The sequence below is a fragment of the Phoca vitulina genome, unplaced genomic scaffold (assembly GCF_004348235.1).
Source record: "Phoca vitulina isolate PV1807 unplaced genomic scaffold, GSC_HSeal_1.0 scaffold9, whole genome shotgun sequence".
In the NCBI taxonomy this organism is placed as follows: domain Eukaryota; kingdom Metazoa; phylum Chordata; class Mammalia; order Carnivora; family Phocidae; genus Phoca; species Phoca vitulina.
The window spans coordinates 37,097,032-37,118,557 of NW_022589712.1; the positions used below are offsets into that span (position 1 = coordinate 37,097,032).

Consider the following 21,526-nt stretch of genomic DNA (forward strand, 5'->3'; position numbering starts at 1 on the left):
AACTGGAAGAATGGAGCCTACTCAAGTGATTCTAGCAACGTTCCAAGCAAGAGAAGAGGAGTGTCCAAAAAGGCAGAGAGACACTGGGCACTGAGAGGAACGAACTGATTTTTGTTTCAGGTCCCTCGTGTCTGAGGGCAAATTGTTTGGCAACTGTGGGCTAAGAGAACATCCAGGCATACATGTTCTACATATTGAATGTACAAATGTGTTGAGAATAGACTGGAGGGTAGACACAGACAAAAGAGATAGTGTGAAGGCCAACTGCAATAATCTAGACAAGAGACGAGGAGAATTTGGCCAAGAAGACAGAAGTACAAGTGGGGAGAAGTGGTCAAATCCTGAATATATTTTGAGAATACTACTGATAAGGTTTGCTAACGTGTCGGATATGAAGTATGAGAGACAGGAGTCAAGGATGACTACAAGATTTTTGGCCTGAGCAACTGAAAGTTTGCAGTTGCCATTAACAAAGATGGGGAAGACTGAGAGGAATGGGGAGAGGAGGGGGAAATAAGCTTGAGGTGCCTGTTTTACATCAATAGGAAATATAATACATTTACCTGAAAATATTTGACTTGGGGATTGGTTTAATTAATGGATGATGGTTGATTGTGGATCCATCTTCACCTGTGTGTCTTTAAATAATCATACAAGGATCTGATTTTTTTTTTTTTAAGATTTTATTTATTTGAGAGAGAGATTGAGCACGCAAGCAGGGGGAGGAGCAGAGGAAGAGGGACAAGCAGACTCCGTACTGAATGTAGAGCCCAACAATAAGAAAACAAATCAATTTAAAAATGGGCCTACAACCTTAATAGACACCTCACCAAAGAAGATACACAGATGGTAAATGGCCATATGAAAACATGCTCCATATTATATGTCATCAGAGAAAAGGAATGAGCTCCCACTGCACACTTAGTAGAATGAGCTACCACTGCACACTTAGTAGAATGGACAAATCCCAAACACTGACAACACCAAATTTTGGCAAGGATGTGGAGTAACAGGAATACTCATTCATTGCTGGTGGTAATGCAAAATGGTATAGCCACTTTGGAAGACAGTTTGGCAGTTTTTTATAAAACGAAACATATGCTGGGGCGCCTGGGTGGCTCAGTTGGTTAAGCATCTGCCTTCGGCTCAGGTCATGATCCCAGGGTTCCGGGATCGAGTTCCGCATCAGGCTCCCTGCACAGCAGGGAGCCTGCTTCTCCCTCTCCCTCTGCCCCTCCTCCCTGCTTGTGTGTTCTCTCTCTCTCCCAAATAAATAAATAAAATCTAAGAAAAAAAAAACTAAACATATGCTTATCATGTGACCCAGTAATCATGTTCCTTGGTATTTACCCAAAGGCAGTGAAAATTTATGTCCACACAAAAACTTGCATACACCAGCTTTATTCATAATTGGCAAAATGTGGAAGCAATCAAGGTATCCTTCAGTAGGTGAATGGATAAACTGTAGTATATCGAGACAATGGAATATTATTTAGCACTAAAAGGAGATGAACTATCACACCATGAAAAGACGGAGAAACCTTAAATGTATATCACTAAGTGAAAGCAGCCAATCTGAAAAAGCTATCTACTGTGTGATTCCAATTATATGATATCCTGGAAAAGACAAAACTACATAGTCAATAAAAAGATCACTGCTTGCCAGGGGTTGGTGGAGTAGGGATGAACAGACAGAGCACAGAGGAATTTTAGGGCAGTGAAAATACTCTGCATGATACTATAAAGATGGATACATGTCACCATATATTTGCCCAAACTCATAGAATGTGCCACACCAAGAGTGAGCCATAAGATAAACTACGGACCTTGGGTAATTATGATGTGTCAGCGTAGGAAGAGGTTTATCAACTGCAACAAATGTACCGCTCTTCTGGGGAATGTTAATAATGAGAGAGGCTATGTAGGAAATCTCTGTATTGTCTCTTCAATTTTGCAGTGAACCTAAAACTGCTCTAAAAATTAAAGTCTTACACACACGTACACACACACACACAGAGTCCAGAGAGGCAAAACTTGAGACACTATTTTTCCATATTTATTTAGCTTTCTTTTAGCTAAGTAAGCACAGTTTGAAACAACTCACTAATTTTACAATTCTGCAGTTACAAACAATATCATAACATGCATGAATAATGCTCTAGATACTACTTTAACATAAGTTATGAATTGGTTTTGTGTTTAGCTAATGTTATGGGTAGCTACTGAGTTACCAAATACTCTACTGAAAAAGCTGAGTGAATTTTAATTGTAGTAAGTTATTAATCTTTACAAGTAAAAGAGAAATTCTGCTAAGAATATGAGGATCAGGGGTTTTCCAAGTAAGAAGGAAAACTTAACTATGACAGGGTATAAACCTATATAAATTAAATCAATTGGCTAATCATATTTTTGAAGAGGTCCATAAGGCATTTGAGAATTCCTTAAATACCTTACATGTTATTATCATAATATTGTCAGTTATATCATTACAAGTTCACATAGTACAACATGTTGTACATACTGAAAATTCCTTTTCCAAAGCTGGTCATATTTGAGCTGATTTCTACAAACTTGTAACTGCTAATCTGTGTAGGTGGCTCAGTGAGCTACTTAACAAAGCAGTGCTAAAAAGCCTGGAAATCTAATTTTGAGAGCCCAAAACCCCTACTTCCACTTCCAGTGACTAAAATAGAACGTGAACATTCACTTCAATTGTAAAGTAAGTAATAACGGAAGCAGAACTCAGGAAAAGTACATGTGGGTCTCTTGGCCTAAACTTCCACTGTCAGCCTGCCAAACACTGAGTCTTAAATATTCAGTTCTACTGCCACCTGCTCTCAAAATTGTGTTCCTTTCCACAGCCTCTTCTGTGGACATTACAGCACTTAACACACTAAACTGTAATCACTGGTTTTGTCTGACCCTTGTATTAGCATTTGAAGACAGACTGTTCTTTCTCACCTACATTTACTGATCATCGCATGTTAAATATTCAGCAAATGTTTGTTATATGGATAAATGTTTATTTCAGATGTCGTAACTAAATATCCCAGGTGTTGTAATTAAACATTGTAATAAGTATTTCATTACTTAAAACTATGTTTAATATCATGCCAAAAATAAGAAAGAAAACTAATCATCTCAGCCTACTTCTAACTTTAATCTTTGTGTTCATTTATATTCATGCACATGGTGTTACTATACACTGGCACAATGTAGGATTAGCTTCAGTACCTTACTCTTCATTCACATTCACTATTGTTAGTGTAGATCAGCACAATCCCTAAAGAAGTATGTCTAATGAAATCATATATATCAGTAATGCTAACATTGAGCTATTAAAATAAATTTTCTCATCTAAGCTCATCTGTCTCTACTTTCAAATCAGGATTTCTTCATGATAAAAGCCAGGCCTAATCATTTTTTAATTCTACTTTTCCTTTGGTACAATATACAAACCATAAAACAACAATTTCCACCAGTTTTTAATACATTACTATAACCATTTTATGTTTCTTCCCCATTTATGTTCTTACAGGTAAAATGGCATTACAGTGAATTCTCTTGGATTGCCAAATTGCTTGTTCTTGTAAATTCACCATTAGAATTTACCTTATGTATATTACATAGCTTTAAGGAACAATTTATCACAAAAATGTTAGACTTCAAGAAGTGAAAACCAGCATCCGAAATCTGAGTAAAAAGTGACACATACACAATTCTTTCCATCAACAACAGAAATCACTATGTAGTATGGTACTCTTCATTTTGAAATTTTTTGTGTAAACTTATATAACTGTCAAGAAATGGTTAATTTCTTTTTCCCCTTCACAGTAACAAAGGCTCCAATAAAGTAGTTTCTATACCAGTTTATTCTTCATAAGTAAGTCACTATTATAATAGACTATGGAGAAATGAAAATATTTAAACTTTGAAAAAAAATAGCCCTTCCTGATTAATGGGATTTGTTTTAATGGGATTTTACCTATAGTATCTTACACCTTAAATGAGTAACCATTAAAACAAAGAAGTTAATGACAAAGTATCCATGGAATTGTATCACATATCTCAGGAAAAAGACATTCGGAAAAGATTTAAGGCTAGCCAGGAACAGCCTCTCATAAAACCTAACGAACCTTACAACTGTAATTAGACTTCAAAAGGACCAAAATATTAGTTTATGTTGAGCCAAGATTAGGAGAATCTTCCACTGTTGACATTTTCATGTTCTTAGTTTTTCAATCAAACAATCGGCCTGTAATTTTGAAAACACAACATATTTTTAAATTCTAGTTATTAAAGCCTATATGAAATAATTCTACTGGTATCCCTATTATATTAAGTCGAAGCAGAAGAGCTGGATAATACATATTCTGTTCCTAAAATATATCTTATAAAAAATTTCTCAATATAATAGTTTTATAAACTATAGTAAAGGTATTCCACATTGTATATACATAGGCAGATTTTTATCCACATTGCATTAAAAAGCTTCAATAAGAAAAGGAAAATAAATATAATACTAACATTTTACAAAGTAAACTAGATGTGGAGGAACCTTAAATGCATATTACTAAGTGAAAGAAGCCAATCTGAAAAGGCTACATGCTGTAGTGTTCCAACCATATGACATTCTGGAAAAGGCAAAACTGTGAAGGCATTAAAGAGATCAGTGGTTACCAGGAATTAAGGAAGAAGGAGACGTGACTAGGTAAAGCACAGAGGATTTTATTATACTATAATGTTGGATACATGTTACTACACATTTGTCTAAACTGATAAAATACAGAACACCAAGAATAAACCCTAGTGTGAATCATGAACTTTGGATAAAAATGATGTGTTACTGTAATTTCATGGATTATAACAAACGTTATCACTGTGGTGTAGGATGTCCATAGTGGGAGACTGTGAGTGTATGGGTGATAGAGGGTATATGGGAACTCTCTGTACTCTCCATTCAATCTTGCTGTGGGCCTAAAAGTGCCCTAAAAAATAAAATCTGTTAAAAAAATTAAAAAGTAAACCAAAGTCTTCTAGTTATTATTTCAAATACTTTTCTCTATCTGAAACTTTATATAAGAGATTTTGAAATAAATCTTAGTATCTTTATCTTGATTTTTTTCAAAGTCTCATAATATATGCTGACAGATCTAAGGAGAGTTCAGATTCACAGAATGAACCATTAACAGATCTTATAACTTTGTTCATTCATTTTTTTTCTAACTAAAAAGTCATGTAAGGAAATACAGTTAAAAATATTACAAAAAATGTATTTTTCATTACTTTATTATAAAAGCATGGAGCATGTAGAAAATTAGAAATACAAATAAGGAAAAAAATCCCTTTTTTAATCACACTGATTTTTTAAAGAGACCACACCAACTGCCCTATCGAATATTCTACTAATTTTTATTTAGAACACACACACATAAATATCTTAAATTATTTTTAAATTAAATAAAATCATCTGGACAAGTTGAAGAGAGGGATACTAAGTTTGAAATATGAAGTTTCTAGAAATCATGCTTTTTAATTTCTTGGGTACCATGACTATAATAATGATACGCATTAACAGCAATTATTTAATTTGTAATTCAGTGATTACTTAAAAATAGCAACTGTAAGTCTCCTTACCCTCGTGGACACATAGGGACTGGTAAATTACTAGGCGAGTGGCCCTGGAAGGACAGTCACTTAATAACCAAGGCTTGACTGTCAGGCGGCAACAGGCCTGTAGTCAGCTTGAATTCTATTCTACTTCTGCCCTAGCAAAGCAGGATTCTGTAATCTTTTAGGCTCAATGGCTTCAACCTCAGATCTGACAGTTAATGTTACCAAGGCAGCCCTTTTCTAAACTAGAAAATTACAGAAATTCAATTTCTACAATAATGTTGGGAATGATAACAGAGGCAGGAGGTGATATTTACTAGTACTTACTATTTGCAAGGTACAGTTTTAAGTGCTTTATATGTAAATTATGTTATCAATCCTCTTATCAACCCTACAGGTGGGCAGTATTCCTTATAGGCAGGTAATAGATAAAGAATTTGGGCCTTAAAACATTTAAGTAACTTGCACATGGGACCTCAAGTAACTGAGCCACAATTTCAATGTAGATCGGACTCTGGGTTCTGAACTGCTAATTCCGTGGTTCTTCTATATCATATCCTCCGCTTACAATGGAAAGACATAGCCATAACTTCTCTTCCTACAGAGCCGATACCCTGGAAAATCCCTTAAACTAAAAATATTACTTTGGATATGTGTGAGCAGTACATTAAAAGAGAGGATCAAGCCTATGAGAGCTGTTAAGTGCCTACTGTTGCCAAGAAAAGAACTATAACAAAAGGACAAATATTTTAAAATACTTTTGTATGCTGCTACTATAATAATAACACTTACTGTGATAAACCAATAGGAATTCACTCTATAGACCAATTTTGATAAGAAGCTAAGTTGATCGATAGGCGCCAGCACATGAAGGTGCAAGTGGGAGATGGAAGAGAATGGTGGCATGTGGAAACCCATTCTAAAACAGAAAGGTTACAGATAGTTGGCAAGTCAGTTCTACAAGAGTTTAAAGCTATTTTTTCATGTTAAAACACATAACCATTAAAGATATCCAAAACAGGTTACCTAGGGTGGACTGATTGCCACTCAAACATCACTTTTACCGCTTTCTTTATACACTTCTCAGTATTCACACACTTTCTCCTCTTTTCATGCTGAAGTTCACAGTAACAAACTCTTCATCAAGGAAGGGCTTAAGAGCGTATAATGTCTCAGTAAAACCTTTATGAATTCTGAGTTGGCATTATGTTTTATCACCTCAGTCCTTATCAATTTTAACCTTTAATTCTCCTAAGATATGGCTCTGCAATGAATCTTTTAAAAAAAATTACAGGGCACTCCTGGGACCTTTAACTTTTAGACTGTACAGCTGAGGCATAAAGTTGTTGGTTGTGTACTATGTTTGGCATAAATTCCACCCTTTTCTTTAAAAAAAATTACATGACACTCAAGTAGAAGGGTTCCTTTATTCCAAGACATAGCCAGTGGATGGTGTGCCTTCTCCTTTAATAAAGCAGTCATTTCCTTACCAACCCATCTTTCCATAGTGAGATTATTTATATCATTATTAAAAAAACTTTATCATCACTCGAATTTCTTGCTTAATAATGAAAATACATTAGATAATAATCATAATTATCTGCTTTATAAAACATTTATAAAAGAATTCCTTTGACTACTAACAAATTTCTACTAAGAAATTTTTTAAATATGATTCTCTCTCTTAAAAATCAGTTTACAGTTTTGTAAGTCCACTTAGAAATTCTGAGTGGAGCAAGGCACACTTGTAACAATAATCCAAGCCTAAAGCCTAGAAATATTTGCCTCCTCAAACTAGAAGTGAGTCTCAATTAAAAAAAAAAAAAAAAAAAGACTACAGTGAGAGGGAGTGTAAGGGGGTGTAGGAGAAGTGGTCTATTGCAGCAACACAGGACTGACAATGGAGAGTCAGAAACACGACACATATTGAAAAGCTTCCACCACTGCCTAGAAAAAAGAGACTGAGTTTTCCTTCTGTGAAACAGGAGTCATGTAATACAGATTCTGTATTAATGTGTAACAATAACACAAACTGTTACAAAGTAACACTTCTAACTTCTAAAAGTTAGAAGCAACTCAAGGGTTCATTCAACCCTTTCATTTCAAAGATGGGGAAGCCAAGATCCAAAAAGTACACTTTCCAAGGTCACAAAGTCAGGCAGTGACAGAGTGAGGATTGAGACTCTTGGTCCAAAGTCCATTCTTCTAATAAGCACTCCTCTGACTGGGAAGGGAATGTACTGCTTTTGGCCAAAGGGTCTCAAATACCATCTGTTCCTTATCACTATCACCCTTGAATAGCGCTTCACAGTTTTCAGAGGATTTTCACACACACAATCTTATTTGAACTGGTAAGTAGGCAGAGCAGGTATTATCTCAGGGAGGTTAAATGCCTCAAGTATCATAGCCAGTATGAGCCCAGTACTCAGCAAGTAGCATGGACAGCATTAGAGCTCAGGTCTCTTTGAATTCCAGTTCAGATGTTAGAAGTAATCTCTGATCTACCTGTCTCGGCAAGCCTTTGGTCACACAAGGCAAAGTCAGAAGTCTTTTAAAAAGGAAAAAACACTATTTAGATTAAGTAAAAGAGTTGCCACATTGAACATTATATGCTTTTTTGCTCAAACGTTGGCAAATGCCAGAGATCAGTTCAGTAGGCAACGAATTCAAGTTAATTTCCCACTAGAAGTATAATACTATATTTTTAAATCACATAAAATCAAATAGTTTCTAAAGAAATTTAATTTACATACAATTTTTTTTTTAAAGATTTCATTTTATTTATTCAACAGAGAGAGAGAACACGAGAGAGGGAACACAAGCAGGGGGAGTGGGAGAGGGAGAAGCAGGCTTCCCGCGGAGCAGGGAGCCCAATGCGGGGCTCGATCCCAGGACCCTGGGATCATGGCCTGAGCCGAAGGCAGACGCTTAACGACTGAGCCACCCAGGCGCCCCTACACACAATTTTTATAGAAATGGACATATTGAACAAAGAAAGGTGGACTTGTAACTATTTTACCTACCCGCTGCTTAAATAGACTTGTCTGCCCAAACTCCAAGTGGTGATTATTAGATGCTGAGACATGAGAGGAAGAAGTTTTATTTATTAAATTTATACTACCAATGAACAATGTATGCTCACTTTCAGGAAAACTGTATTTAAGCTACCTCTGCTTTCATTTCCCAGGAGGGAACGACATTTCAGAAAAACTAACTATACATATTAGTTTCTATCTGGAAGTATACATACCTCGCATTTTTGAAGTCAGTGAAATTATTCCTTTCAAGAATGGTTTTTCCAACAGTTACCATGCTCTCAACTATAAAACAGGAAAGAAACTACATTATACTGTAGGAGACATTACTAAATTGTAATTAGTTTTAACTTTTAGGATCCTAATCAAAAGTCGTATTCAATGGGTAAACATTTAAAGACCTGTTTAATAGTTCTAAGTTACTGAGAAGTTTGCTCATCAAAACTGAAATGAAGTATCAACTTATCAAAGTACAGTGTATAGGCTGACTTTGAACAGCTGTTGAGGAGTACTATTAAGTGACTACTTAGGACATCTGATCCCACTGAGGTCTAATTCTAATCATAAGGAGACCAAGTAAGAAACAAAAACATGTTTGAACTAAGAAGACATGCAGGAAAACTGAATTTGTCTTTCAACCCAAATTAAGGATACGATAGCCTTTCATGTCAGCCTACCTCTGACTAGCTAGATGTTCATATAATTGTTTTGGCTTCTGAACTCTATCTGCCTTAGTGTCTTTATTGTCTTGGTGCTTTATGGCCTTCGGATAGGAATACACTTCCCCATGAGAAAAAATTTGGTAACCTGCAATCTCCAAAGCACAATACCAAAATTTAGACCTCTTTTGTTTCTGAATGGTGTAACCAAGTATTTGGAAGGGGGAAAAATGAGAGAATCTACAGAAGATGGTTGTTATAAAAGAGGCTCATAAAATTGTTGTGAATGTTTACTTCTCTAAGTCAGGCTTGAGCCAGGAGGACGACAGACTTCCATGACAAAGTCGGTACCATATTGTCTAAAAAAAAAAACTCAAGTTACTTCAAGCAAGACTGTATCTTGTTTTCTTTTAAAATACTCCCAAGATTCCAGACATGGAAGAAAATGTTTTCTCCTAATTTCTTTAAAAGACATATGACTGCTTAAAGCAATAATTTTAACAGTACCAAGATATTATAATGTAGATGTAATATATATGACAACAATAACACAAAGTGTTACAAAGTTTATCACATTTTTCATGAATTGATATAATGTTAATTCTAATTAGGCTATGATAACTACACAGTGAGTATTTTAGTCTCTCTAGAGCAACCATTTTTTAAAAAAAATGTGAAGAGGAATACATAAAAAGGCAAGAAATAAATTAAAATAGAATAACAAAAAATATATTTGAACAACCACAAGAAGGCAGGAAAGAGAGCAATAACAACAAAAAATGGGACAAGCAGAAAACAAATGGCAAGATAGTACACCTAAATCAAACTGCATCAATAGTTATATTAAAGATTTATGAACTAAACACTCCAATTAAAAATCAGAGATTTTCACACTACATTTAAAAAATAATAATAAATACGCAAGACGCAGCTATATTGCTATCTTCAAGCCTTTAAATGTTAATATTCAATTTGGTTGAAAGTATAGAAAAAGATACCCAATGTGGACAGTAAGTAACAAGAAAAAGTAGTTAAATTCATGTCATACAAAATAGGCTCAAGAAGTATTTCCAGAGATAAAGAGGGACATTTTACAATGATAAAAAAGGATCAATTCATTGAGAAGGTATGACAATCATAATTATGTATTCACTTAAAAATCAGATTCAAGATACATGGAGCAAAACCTATTGTCTCCTTTCTATCTCACTGTTATCTATTCTTTCTTTCCTTATACTTACTTTGGTCTGATTCACTTGCCTCTTTCTAGCATCCTAAAATAGAAATTTAGTTCATTGGTTGTAAACATCCTCTTCTAACATAAACATATACAGCTATAAACTTCCCTGTAGGTATTGCTTTGGCTACATTTCACAAATCTTGATATGTTGTATTTTTGCTATCAATTCTTTATTGTTGTCTTTGGCTTATTTACTTGGAAATTATTTAAAAGTGTGTTAATTTAAAAATATTTAGTGCAATTCTAGATTTTATTTTTCTACTTTAATTCCACTGTCATCAGAGAACATAGGTTATAAGATTTCAATAAGCTGAAATGTATTTAGACTTACAGAATATGGTCTATCTTGGTCAACATGTGCTCTTAACAAAATGTGTACTTTATTGTTAGGGGGAGTTCTAAAAATATCAATTATAATCACCATGCTTGATAGTGTTATTTAGCTCTTCCACATTCTTATTATTTTCCCAACTTCATAGATTGTATATAAATATTAACTGCAAGAACATTTAAACTTTTATTACAGAAATATTAAGACATAAACAAAATCACAAATACCCACCATGCTGCTTCAAAATTGGTTAACATTTTATTTGCAACAGTTATAAAAACTTTCAATAAAACAGAATGCTAGAAAAAGAAAACCAAGCATGAACATATTTCTCCCTCCTTAAAAAAGCATTATAAAAAGGAAATACTTAAGGCATGGTGGCTGCTGTTTGATGCTAAATGTTGCAAAAATATTGACCTTTATCTGCTGGAATAAATATGAAATGTACTCATAGAAGTTCAGATGACTAAGGAATTTTGCAATATTGAGAAGAAACAGTTTAAAAACTGGTAATTCAATAGTCTAAATACTAACGAACTACACTTCAAAGTTTTCCATCGAAGATATTTCTTATTCACCTCCAAAAAATCTGGCCCAATCTATCTTGTCAGCTACTTAAATTATTAACCAAACTAATCCCAGACCCTGGAGACAAAGGCTATGAAAGCAGGTATGAAGTGAACTTAGAAATGTCTTAGGAAATGATAACTGCTAAGTCACAGAAATCATGAGTAGGAAAATACAGGATAATCCTGGAAGAGACAAGATTCAGAAGCCAAAAGGTCATTGCTAAAATCCCATCACCAAACTTTGGTGTTAGTTCATCTACACAAGAAACTTACAGGGCAGGTACCAATATGGTCTCATTTTTTTTTTTTTTTTTTTAAAGATTTTATTTATTTATTTGAGAGAGAGAATGAGAGAGCGAGAGAGAGGACATGAGAGGGGGGAGGGTCAGAGGGAGAAGCAGACTCCCCGCTGAGCAGGGAGCCCGATGCGGGACTCGATCCCGGGACTCCAGGATCATGACCTGAGCCGAAGGCAGTCGCTTAACCAACTGAGCCACCCAGGCGCCCATGGTCTCATTTTATATAGCACCTTCCATTTTCAGAGTCAAGGAAAGCCATCATTTAAAAAAACATAAAGAGGCATTATCTTTTAGAGATTTTAAAGATTAAATAACATGATGTCTGGAATTTGCTTTAAATCCACTGTGGGAGAACGTTAATAGATGAAAAAGATTGGCCACAAGTTAATAAATGTGGAGCTTGGGTGATGAACACAGGGAGATTACACTATTTTCTTTATTGTTGTATATATTTGAAATTTTTCATTACAGAAGTTTCACAAATGCTCCTCTTTCATTAACACCTGGCTAGACTTTTTCTTTTTAATTGTCACTGCTATCACTGATGCCAATTCAGGATGACATAACCATGAGGAATACTGCTATCATCTTACCCAGTTCTATGTGATCTTTCTTTAGCTCTCTACAGTTTCCAAGATGCTTCTTTGGCACCACAAGATAATGATGAGGTGCTGCTGGTCTGATATCTTTGAAGCAAACTAGGTCTTCATTCTGAAGGAAAAAAACATATCATTTGTTAGTGAATCTTTTAAAAAGAATTTCCTAATGCTGTTCTGACATGTCTTAAACACCATAAATCTCAGTCTGATAGGCAAATGGTACTTATGTTACAACTAACCCCAGCTGGGCAATTTTGTGATTATGCATTAAGTTCATAAAGACAAGCTTTAGCATCCTTCATGAGATGCTCATTTGTTCCAGAAAATGAAGACTTATATAAAGCTAGTTTCAGGAAAACAATTCTCAATGAAGTTCAATAAAACTTTATTACCAAAGGGGTGCCTGGGTGGTACAGTGGATTAAGTGTCCCACTCTTGGTTTTGGCTCAGATCATGATCTCAGGGTCGTGATCTCAGGGTTGTGAGAAACAGCCCCATGTCCAATTTCATGCTCAGTGGGGAGTCTGCTTGAGATCCTCTCTCCCTCTCCCTCTGCCCCTCCCACTTGTGCTCGCTCTCTCTCAAATAAACAAATAAATCTTTAAAAAACAAAACAAAAAACTTCATTACCAACAATCCCAGGGTTTTTTTTTTTATTTCTTTATATACTGCTCCATCTCTACCTATATAAGGGTTTTTCACTCTTAATATGTACTTCTAAAGGTCTGACTACAGAAACATAACAAGATTGATAAATTCTTTTTTACATTTAATTTTTTCCAAAGTCGCATGTTATACAACTATAATAGGAAAATCACCTAGCATCTACATATCCAGAGGTTACCTTTTTAAACATTTTTTACAGCAGTTATACACAAATACTTTTTAGTCCTGTTTACAGCATTAAAAAGCCTTTGAAATGTTAAGACAAACTCCAGTATATTGCACTAAGTGTCCAATCCATTATACTAGTTTCCTGATTTACATACTCCACATACTTAGGTAAGGAAAAAAGAAAAGAAATGAAAAAGGGAGTCTTTCAACCTACTGACATTTGAGTTTTAAGCTTTTCCAAAAGGAAAATCAATATTCCCTAAATATCCTTATTCAATATCTTATATAAAAATTTTTTCAATGACTAAAAGACACATGAAAAGATGCTCAACACCACTCATCATCAGAGAAATGCAAATCAAAACCACAATGATATGAAACTTCACACCAGTCCAATGGCTAGTATTAAAAACACAGGAAATACGTGTTGGCATGAATGTGGAGAAAAGGGAACCCTCTTGCACTGTTGGTGGGAATGCAAACTGGTGCAGCCACTATGGAAAACAGTATGGAGGTTCCTCAAAAATTAAAAACAGAAATACCATATGACCCCCAGTTCCACGACTGTGTATTTATTTACCCAAAGAAAATGAAAACACTAATTCCAAAAGATGTATGCACCCCTATGTTTAGTACAGCATTATTTACAATAGCCAAGACATGAAAGCAACCTGAGAATCCATCAATAGATGAATGAATAAAGGAGATATGATGTACATGTATAAGGAAATATTACTCAGTCATAAAAAATGATGAGCTCTTGCCATTTGTGACAACATGGATGGACCTAGAGGGTATTATACTAAGAACAAACTGGTAGCTGCTAGAAGGAAGGTTGGGGAGGGGGGGTAAAACAGGTGGAGGAAAACCTATGCATTTTAGTTAGCCGATGCAATCAATGATTGAATTAGATTTCCATTAAGCTTTCTAAAATATTGAAATTGGCCCTCTGATGTTACTCTCTCCTATCGCTACTACTGAACTAGCCATTATTTAGACTCTTCATTTTAAGACAGATTTTTTCTCCTATTCCGAAGATACAATGACAAAAAATATGAAATGATGCATGTACAAAGCTATCCTTTGCAGCATGATTTGTAATAGCAAAAAAAAAAAAAAACCCCAAGAGTCCATAATTCAACTAGGAGACCGGTTGAATAAATTATAGCAAATCCATACAATGAAGTAATACGTAGCTACAAAAAGGAATGAAAAAGATCTTTATATACTTATAAAATCATTTCTGAAATACACTTCGAAGTTAAAAAAAATAAATGAGGAGCAGGAGAGTGGTAAGGCCATCTTTTGTGTTAAGAAAGGGGAGTACAAATACAAACGTATACATACGTATTCTCACAATGGAAGGCTAAACCAAATATATATTTTTTAGTTTCTTGTGAGGGAAGAGGAACAGGGTAAAGATGATAAGAGAACGGAAGCTAGACTTTTCCGAATGTACTTAGCTTTATAATTTTGACTTTAAAAAAACAAGAATATTTAACACCCTTTTGGACTTAAAAACAATCCCTAAAAATTGAAAACAAACAGAAACAAACCTAACCTAATATGTCACCTTGATAACATAACCATACAAAGAAATTTCTTTAAAAAAAAAAAAGATTTTATTTATTTGAGAGAGACAGAGAGAACCAGAGCGCACAAGAGAGAGCACACGAGTGGGAGGGTGGGGCAGAGGGACAGGGAGCAGCAGATGCCCCGCTGAGCAGGAAGCCCAAGTAGGGAGGATCTCAGGACCCAGGAACCATGACCTGAGCTGAAGGCAGACACTTAACCAACTGAGCCACTCAGGCACCCCCAAAGAAAAGATATTTCAAGTGACTTTTAAACACAGAATTTTGACTATACATCCCTAATGACAACCACTAAATGAGAACTTTTCATTTACGCTTTCAACACAGATCACAAGCAAGCTTCTCAAGTGTGGGACATGCCATATTTATCCTTGAACTACAAGTGAATAACACATAAATTTGAAAGATTGTTCAATAAATAAAAGATGCTTAAATAGAAAGATAAAGCTACCAATGCTCCCTCCTCTACTCCTTAAAAAAAAAATGGTGTCATTATAGTTTTTACATACTTTTCCAGTAACAGAGATAGACTTTCCAAGATCTTTCAGTCTGTCCTTGCAAAACACCTTCTTAAAGTTGGAATTATGGCCACTGTTTGATTTTAACAGTGTTTCTCAGCCCTTTTTCATTACCATCCCCCCTAAGGCAACTTTTTAGATTTTTTTTTCCTAATTGCCCCCCTCCCCTGATATTTTAATACCACAGGCAAATTGTACATGTGTTTATATCCTAAGTACTATACGTGTATTTTATATATATAAACTTTTTTTGCCCCTGCCCCTGTCCCAGGCAAGAGCATCAATTTTTACCCCTTTTGAGAATGCATGGATTTGACAAACAGCTAGTCCATCTTAACTTCATTATCACCACTGAATCCAAGCATCTGGGCTTAGCATCCATTAAATACAACAAATAAATTGTGGTGAACAGGGTAGGTGGGCACTCAACCTCCATTCCAAATACTTCTGTGTCTTTAGTACCACAGAAATTTAAAAAGCCAAAACCCCAGATGGAATTCAGATCTTGCCAACTAGATGTATTTCAGACTTAGGTGCTTTGATAAGCTAACCTGAGAAAAAGCCATCTTTCTGCATCTTCCGCTAGTTCCAGCAGGCAAACATGGTCAGCTCTAAGACTACCGAGATTCTCTTTCCTCTCTTCCCTACCCCCATTCCATTGTCTAGTCAATAGCACCATGCGAGTCAAGAGACAGACATGAGACATTCATTTTTTTGGCACCACGGCCTACTTGCGCAGACCCAGCAGTATAGGGTAGCCCTGAAGCTGTGTTATTGGTCAAAGGGGAGTAGAAATATGTAGGTGCTATGCGCATTTAGCACCCAGAGGTCAGAAATGGGAAACATCCTAAAACAGGTGGAACAGCTCTGCACAACAAAGAGTCCAACCCCAAACGCCAAAAGTACTCCCACTGGAAACACTGCTCAACAGTGGCGATCACACTGCTTCGTCACCTCTGAGTCACAGCTACAGAGACATCTTCCTGAAGTCTAAGTTCTAGTGGCAGTCACCTGACTCCTACCTTCCTGGCTGTGGCAGAGGAAACAGGTCCTCAGTGTGCAAGTGATGTTCTGGATGTCATTTTTTTTTTAAGATTTTTATTTATTTATTTGACAGAGAGTGAGCACAAGCAGGCGGAGCGGCAGGCAGAGGGAGAGGGAGACAGAGGGAGAAAGAGAAACCAACTCCCCGCTGAGCAGGGAGCCCGATGCAGGACTCTATCCCAGGACCCTGGGATCATGACCTGAGCCGAAGGCAGACACTTAACGACTGAGCCACCCAGGCGCCTCCCCAGGAAGTCATTCTTGAAGGCTTTTCCTTCAGCCCCTGCAACTTTTTTAGCAAATAATTCCCTACATTAAATCAATTTCTGCTTTAAATATTGAGTTTTTCTTTCTGCAACTAACCCCTGACTGATAGCTAAAGCAAATAAAAATAAGTAACATTTGAAAGAACATTTCAGTACCACACCATCTGAAGTGTAGGGCAAATTTGGTTAAGAAGAGGGAGGACATTAAAGTTAAACTAGTATTTCCTCAGTGTGGCCTCAAGCAAGGTGAAAATAAACACCTAGCCTGGTATTTCTCAACCATGTTTTCACTGTCACCCCTCTGAGGACATTCTTAAGACTTTTTTCCTGATTCCACTCTCATGATATTTTAATACCGCAGACATACTCTTTATCTGTTTATGTCCACTATGTTTACCTTTGCCTCACACAAAAAGAGTAAGATACTGTCACCCCAAAACCAACTTTTATCCCCCTCTGAGAACGCATGGCTAGTATTTGCTTAGTTTCAACTCTGCAGTATACAACAAAAATACTATATGGATGCTTATGGAGTGAGGAATCTTCTCTAGCTTTTGTCAGAAAGATTTCCCAGACTAAACCCACATGATGCTGATAACTCCAATTATTCCAAATCAAATTTTCTCCTCTGGACTTAATTATAAGTCTACCCTACTTTATATAAACCCAATAGTTTCTAAATATTCACAATAAACATATATGAATGACTATAAGAATAAACTATATATATAATGCAAAATACACAAATTAAAGATTAGTTTCTCTTTTTAAAAAGATAAATCTTTAACCTTTAATTGGTGAGCTCTTATATATGAAATCATCTTAGATTCAATTTTAAAAAGATCTGCAACCTGGGGCGCCTGGGTGGCTCAGTCATTAAGTGTCTGCCTTCGGCTCAGGTCATGATCCCAGGGTCCTGGGATCGAGCCCCCATCGGGCTCCCTGCTCAGCGGGAAGCCTGCTTCTCCCTCTCCCACTCCCCCTGCTTGTGTTCCCTCTCTCGCTGTGTCTCTCTCTGTCAAATAAATAAATAAAATCTTTAAAAAAAAAAAGATCTGCCACTTTTTGAGGCACTGTTGTACAAGCATGTGCATCTTGCTTATGTTCTGCATTATATGGACTACTGTATATATTCATCCTGCGCCACCTATGTAGGATATAAATTAGTTAAAAATATTGAATGTGTCTAATTTCCTCTATAAAAATGTTCCAGGCTTTTCACATAGTTCACTCTGAGAATGTTCTTCAAAGAGAAAAAATCCTGACCTTTGGCCTGGAAAAAACTGGGATAGAAGTTTGGAACATCCCACCCCCTCTCAGGGGTGACGATTTAATTATTTTTTTTCCCTAAGATTTTATTTATTTGAGAGAGAGAGAGAGACAAAGAAAGATCACGAGCAGGGGGTAAGGGCAGAGGGAGAAGGAGACTCCCAGCTGAGCAACGAGCCCAATGTGGGACTCGACCCCAGAACCCTGGGATCATGACCTGAGCTGAAAGCAGATACTTAACCGACTGAGCCACCCAGGTGCCCCCCTCTGTGACTATTTTTAGACAAAACTTTTTACACTACTAGTACCTATTATTTACTAGTTTTCCTCAACATTGGTACTGGAGTATGCAAAATTTAAAAGCAGTTTCTAGACATCTAAGAAATATCGAATTCTGTGAAGCTAAAAAATCCACTTTACTTCTTGCTAGCCTAATTTCATATGTGGTGAAATCCTGACTCTATGGATCAGTTCAGCAGAGGCCTACTCTACAGACAAGTGATGCACTGCCCCTCTCCCGGTAGCTGCTTCCTGTCTTCACTCCTTCCCCTATTCAGCATAGATGTCAAGGTCTATCACTTCAGTCCTCTCTCTAGCCATAAATTCTTACCTTTGTTCCACTGCACCTCCAAAACACCCACAGGGCCAGACCCCAACCGTGGGATGACCCAACTGTTCACCTTGTCTAAAACTAGACCCTGGCTGCTGCTGGAGGGGTAAAAAAAATCACACAGCTGAACAAAATACTGCAGGTGGTAGAACCACCTCACCAAGCACAGGGCACTGTAACCCGCTGCCTCCTCTGTATTCAGTCCACCCTTTAGATTATAAGATCTGAACAGTGACTATCCTTTATCTTATTCACCAATGAATCTCCAACACCAGGTGCTTAGAACAGATCCAATTCACTTTTAACAAATGAATTAACGATCACTAAACAAACAAACACCCAGAATCTTTGGAGCTGACCCTCTCCAAAGCCTGTTTCTTTAAAGGCAAGTAGAACCAGTAGAAGAAAATGTGTACCAGGTATCTGTTTTCAAGTACCTGAGCAAAATCTTAGTGCTCTGAAAATGTGCATACATCCCAGCTGACAACACCTATACGAACTTTACCCTTCAGTGGAAACCTGAGACTATTAAGAAACAGTTTGACCTCGGCTCCACCCCGCCCAGCCTAACTTCAGTCAGTTTAACGAAGCTTTTCCCAATTACCATTATCTCCTTTCTACCAGTTTTCTCCTTAGTAGCAGTATTAGAGTGTGTAGAATTTAAAATCCTGTCTAGAAAGGCAGGGGGTGGGGATACGGGGGTGGGGAGAGGAATCAAATGCTATTTTCTGCCAAATACCTCGTACTTGCAGACAGAAGCCGAAGTGTGTGGCTTTATCGCTACATTGTCCCCTTCGGCACAGCAAGAAGATGGCTGGAGACAGACCCCACACCAAGAGAAGCAAGTCCGTCATTAACACCAGGACACCCAGCCTCCCCCACCCCGGTCCACACCTGCGAGGCCTCCCTCCCGGGGGCCTGAAACGACGCCACAGCGGTCTGCCACCGCGAGGCCTCGGTCCCTGGGCTCCCCAACCCACGCCGGGTCTGCATGCAGCCCACCTCGCAGTACAGGAGCTCGGTGCCGGGTTCCTGCTGCCCCGCGATCCGGCAGAACACGCACTTGCTACTGTAGTCCTCCGCCTTCGATGACCGTGCGACAACATCGGTAATCTTCGATGAAGACACCTTAGATTCTGTAGACTCCACTGCCTCAAAACCAGGCTCGGACTCCACGCTACCGCGCTTCGGCTCCTCCGCCATCGTACCCGCCCCAAAGTGGCCAAGAACCTTGACCGCTCCTGCACGGCTGGCCCTGGTCCGCCTCCTGCAGCTGCTCAGTTTTACCTGGAGGCGTCGCCCTTCGCCTGCCGCTGGGAAGGGCTGGGAGTTGGGCGCACGCGCGGATCCTAGCTGTGACTGCGACGCAGTGATCGCTCACGCAGCCAGCGACCGTGAGGGGGGGCGCGAGGACGCGCACGGATGCGACCGGAGGAGCCGGCTGGGGCTTACGGAAGTCGCTCCGCCCCCTGCGTCTCGTTGGTAAAGACGCAACACGTCCTTCGAGACGCAGGAGCGCGCGCCGCCGCGGTGACATCACTGTCGCGCCCTAACGTCCGGTCAAATGGGACCTGGTGGGTATACTGGAGGTCCTTTCCGAAAGCTGCAAGTTAGCATCCCCCAAGAGTATTATTATGTTGTTAAAAAAAAAAAGTTTTTTAAAAATTCGTAGGTTTTAAGAGAATGAGCACAATTTCTAGAGCATTCTTTTCAACATAGAATCTGTGCTCATAGAATTGTGCTCATTCGTTGGTCGTGCTTCATGCCTCGACCACTACAATAACCTAACTAGTTTCCCTCCTCGATTCTCTTGTCACTCAAAAACCCTTCAGTAACTATAACGCCCAAAAGAAAAAGTCTCAGTTAACTTGGTAGTCAAGATGGACTGATTTGATCTCAGCTTTTTATTTTATAATACTCGGCATTTGCTGAACACCTAAAAATGTGACGTATTTTCTCTCAACCAAACAAGGTTGGTTTTATAATCCTCATTACAGAGATGAAGAAACAAACTAAGATAAAGGTTTGTCTAACTCCAGAACCCGCCAGCCTTTTTGAACACAACTTTTTTAACACTAAAAAATTTCTTAAACTAGCTCATTATAGTATCCTTGTTATTTGTTAACTTAGAAAATACATAATAACAAAGTCCTATTGTGAATTCAGTCCTGTTTTTGAATAATTTATATTGTATTAATTGAAAGCATTTATATATTTTTTAAAGTAGTTGTACATTATGTGTTCAAGACATTTTTCATTCGTTTTGCAGTTTGCCAGTGGTTTGGGGGACCATTATAATAGCTTCATACCCCATCGGGAATCCAAGGCAGAGTTCAGAATGAGTACGTTACTTTGCCTTACTAAGTATCCACTATTTCCATGCACTGTAATACACCACATCACTTTTTTTTTTTAAAGCCACACTGTTCCTTCTGAAATATCTGTTTCCATGTCTGCACATCCAAATCCACCTTCCAAACCACTCCTCAAATGCTCCCTCCTTCATGACATTTTTTTTAAATTAACCAAACTGAAATAAGTACTTCCTCTTGTGAATTCACAGAGCAGTTTTTCAATACTTCTCTTGTAGAACTTATCACTCTGTATTATATACTATTTATGTACGTATTTTTCTTACTAGAAATTATGTTCCTTGATGAAAAGAATGGGTGTCTTTGAATCTACTGTAGTGCCTCTTACAGCGCTTTGCATGTAGTTTTTCACTGAATTGTCTAATGAATAAAAGAATCATTAGCAGTAAGGTTGCTGCATAGTACTGTTCAGATTGCACACTGTAAAAGAACACCATAAATAAGAATATGCTAATTTACATTGTAGATAAATATTACATAAAATCACAGGCAGACCTAAAGTTCTGGAGCAGTGAAGAGCTAACTCCTACAAAAACCCACACTGGGTGCATATGACTACACACACTCCGGAGACTATCCACCTCTATATTGGCACGCATCTGCACAAGTTGTACCTGCCCTGACTACATTCCTAGAGACACCTGTGATTGGTCTCTCACTTGCCTGGCACTTTGAA

At 37.4% G+C, this 21,526-nt stretch overlaps 1 protein-coding gene across 1 annotated transcript; it reads right to left on the reverse strand.

Moving 5' to 3' along the window:
* Positions 1 to 1,907: 1,907 nt before the first annotated feature.
* On the reverse strand, positions 1,908 to 19,905 carry HINT3 (histidine triad nucleotide binding protein 3). The gene is made up of 5 exons (XM_032407929.1): positions 19,481 to 19,905; positions 12,340 to 12,457; positions 8,864 to 8,933; positions 6,406 to 6,532; positions 1,908 to 4,255 (listed from the first exon to the last, which is right to left on the reverse strand). Exons 1-5 carry the CDS (start codon positions 19,679 to 19,681, stop codon positions 4,223 to 4,225), a joined length of 549 nt encoding a protein of 182 aa, XP_032263820.1. The 5' UTR covers positions 19,682 to 19,905; the 3' UTR covers positions 1,908 to 4,222.
* Positions 19,906 to 21,526: the final 1,621 nt, after the last annotated feature.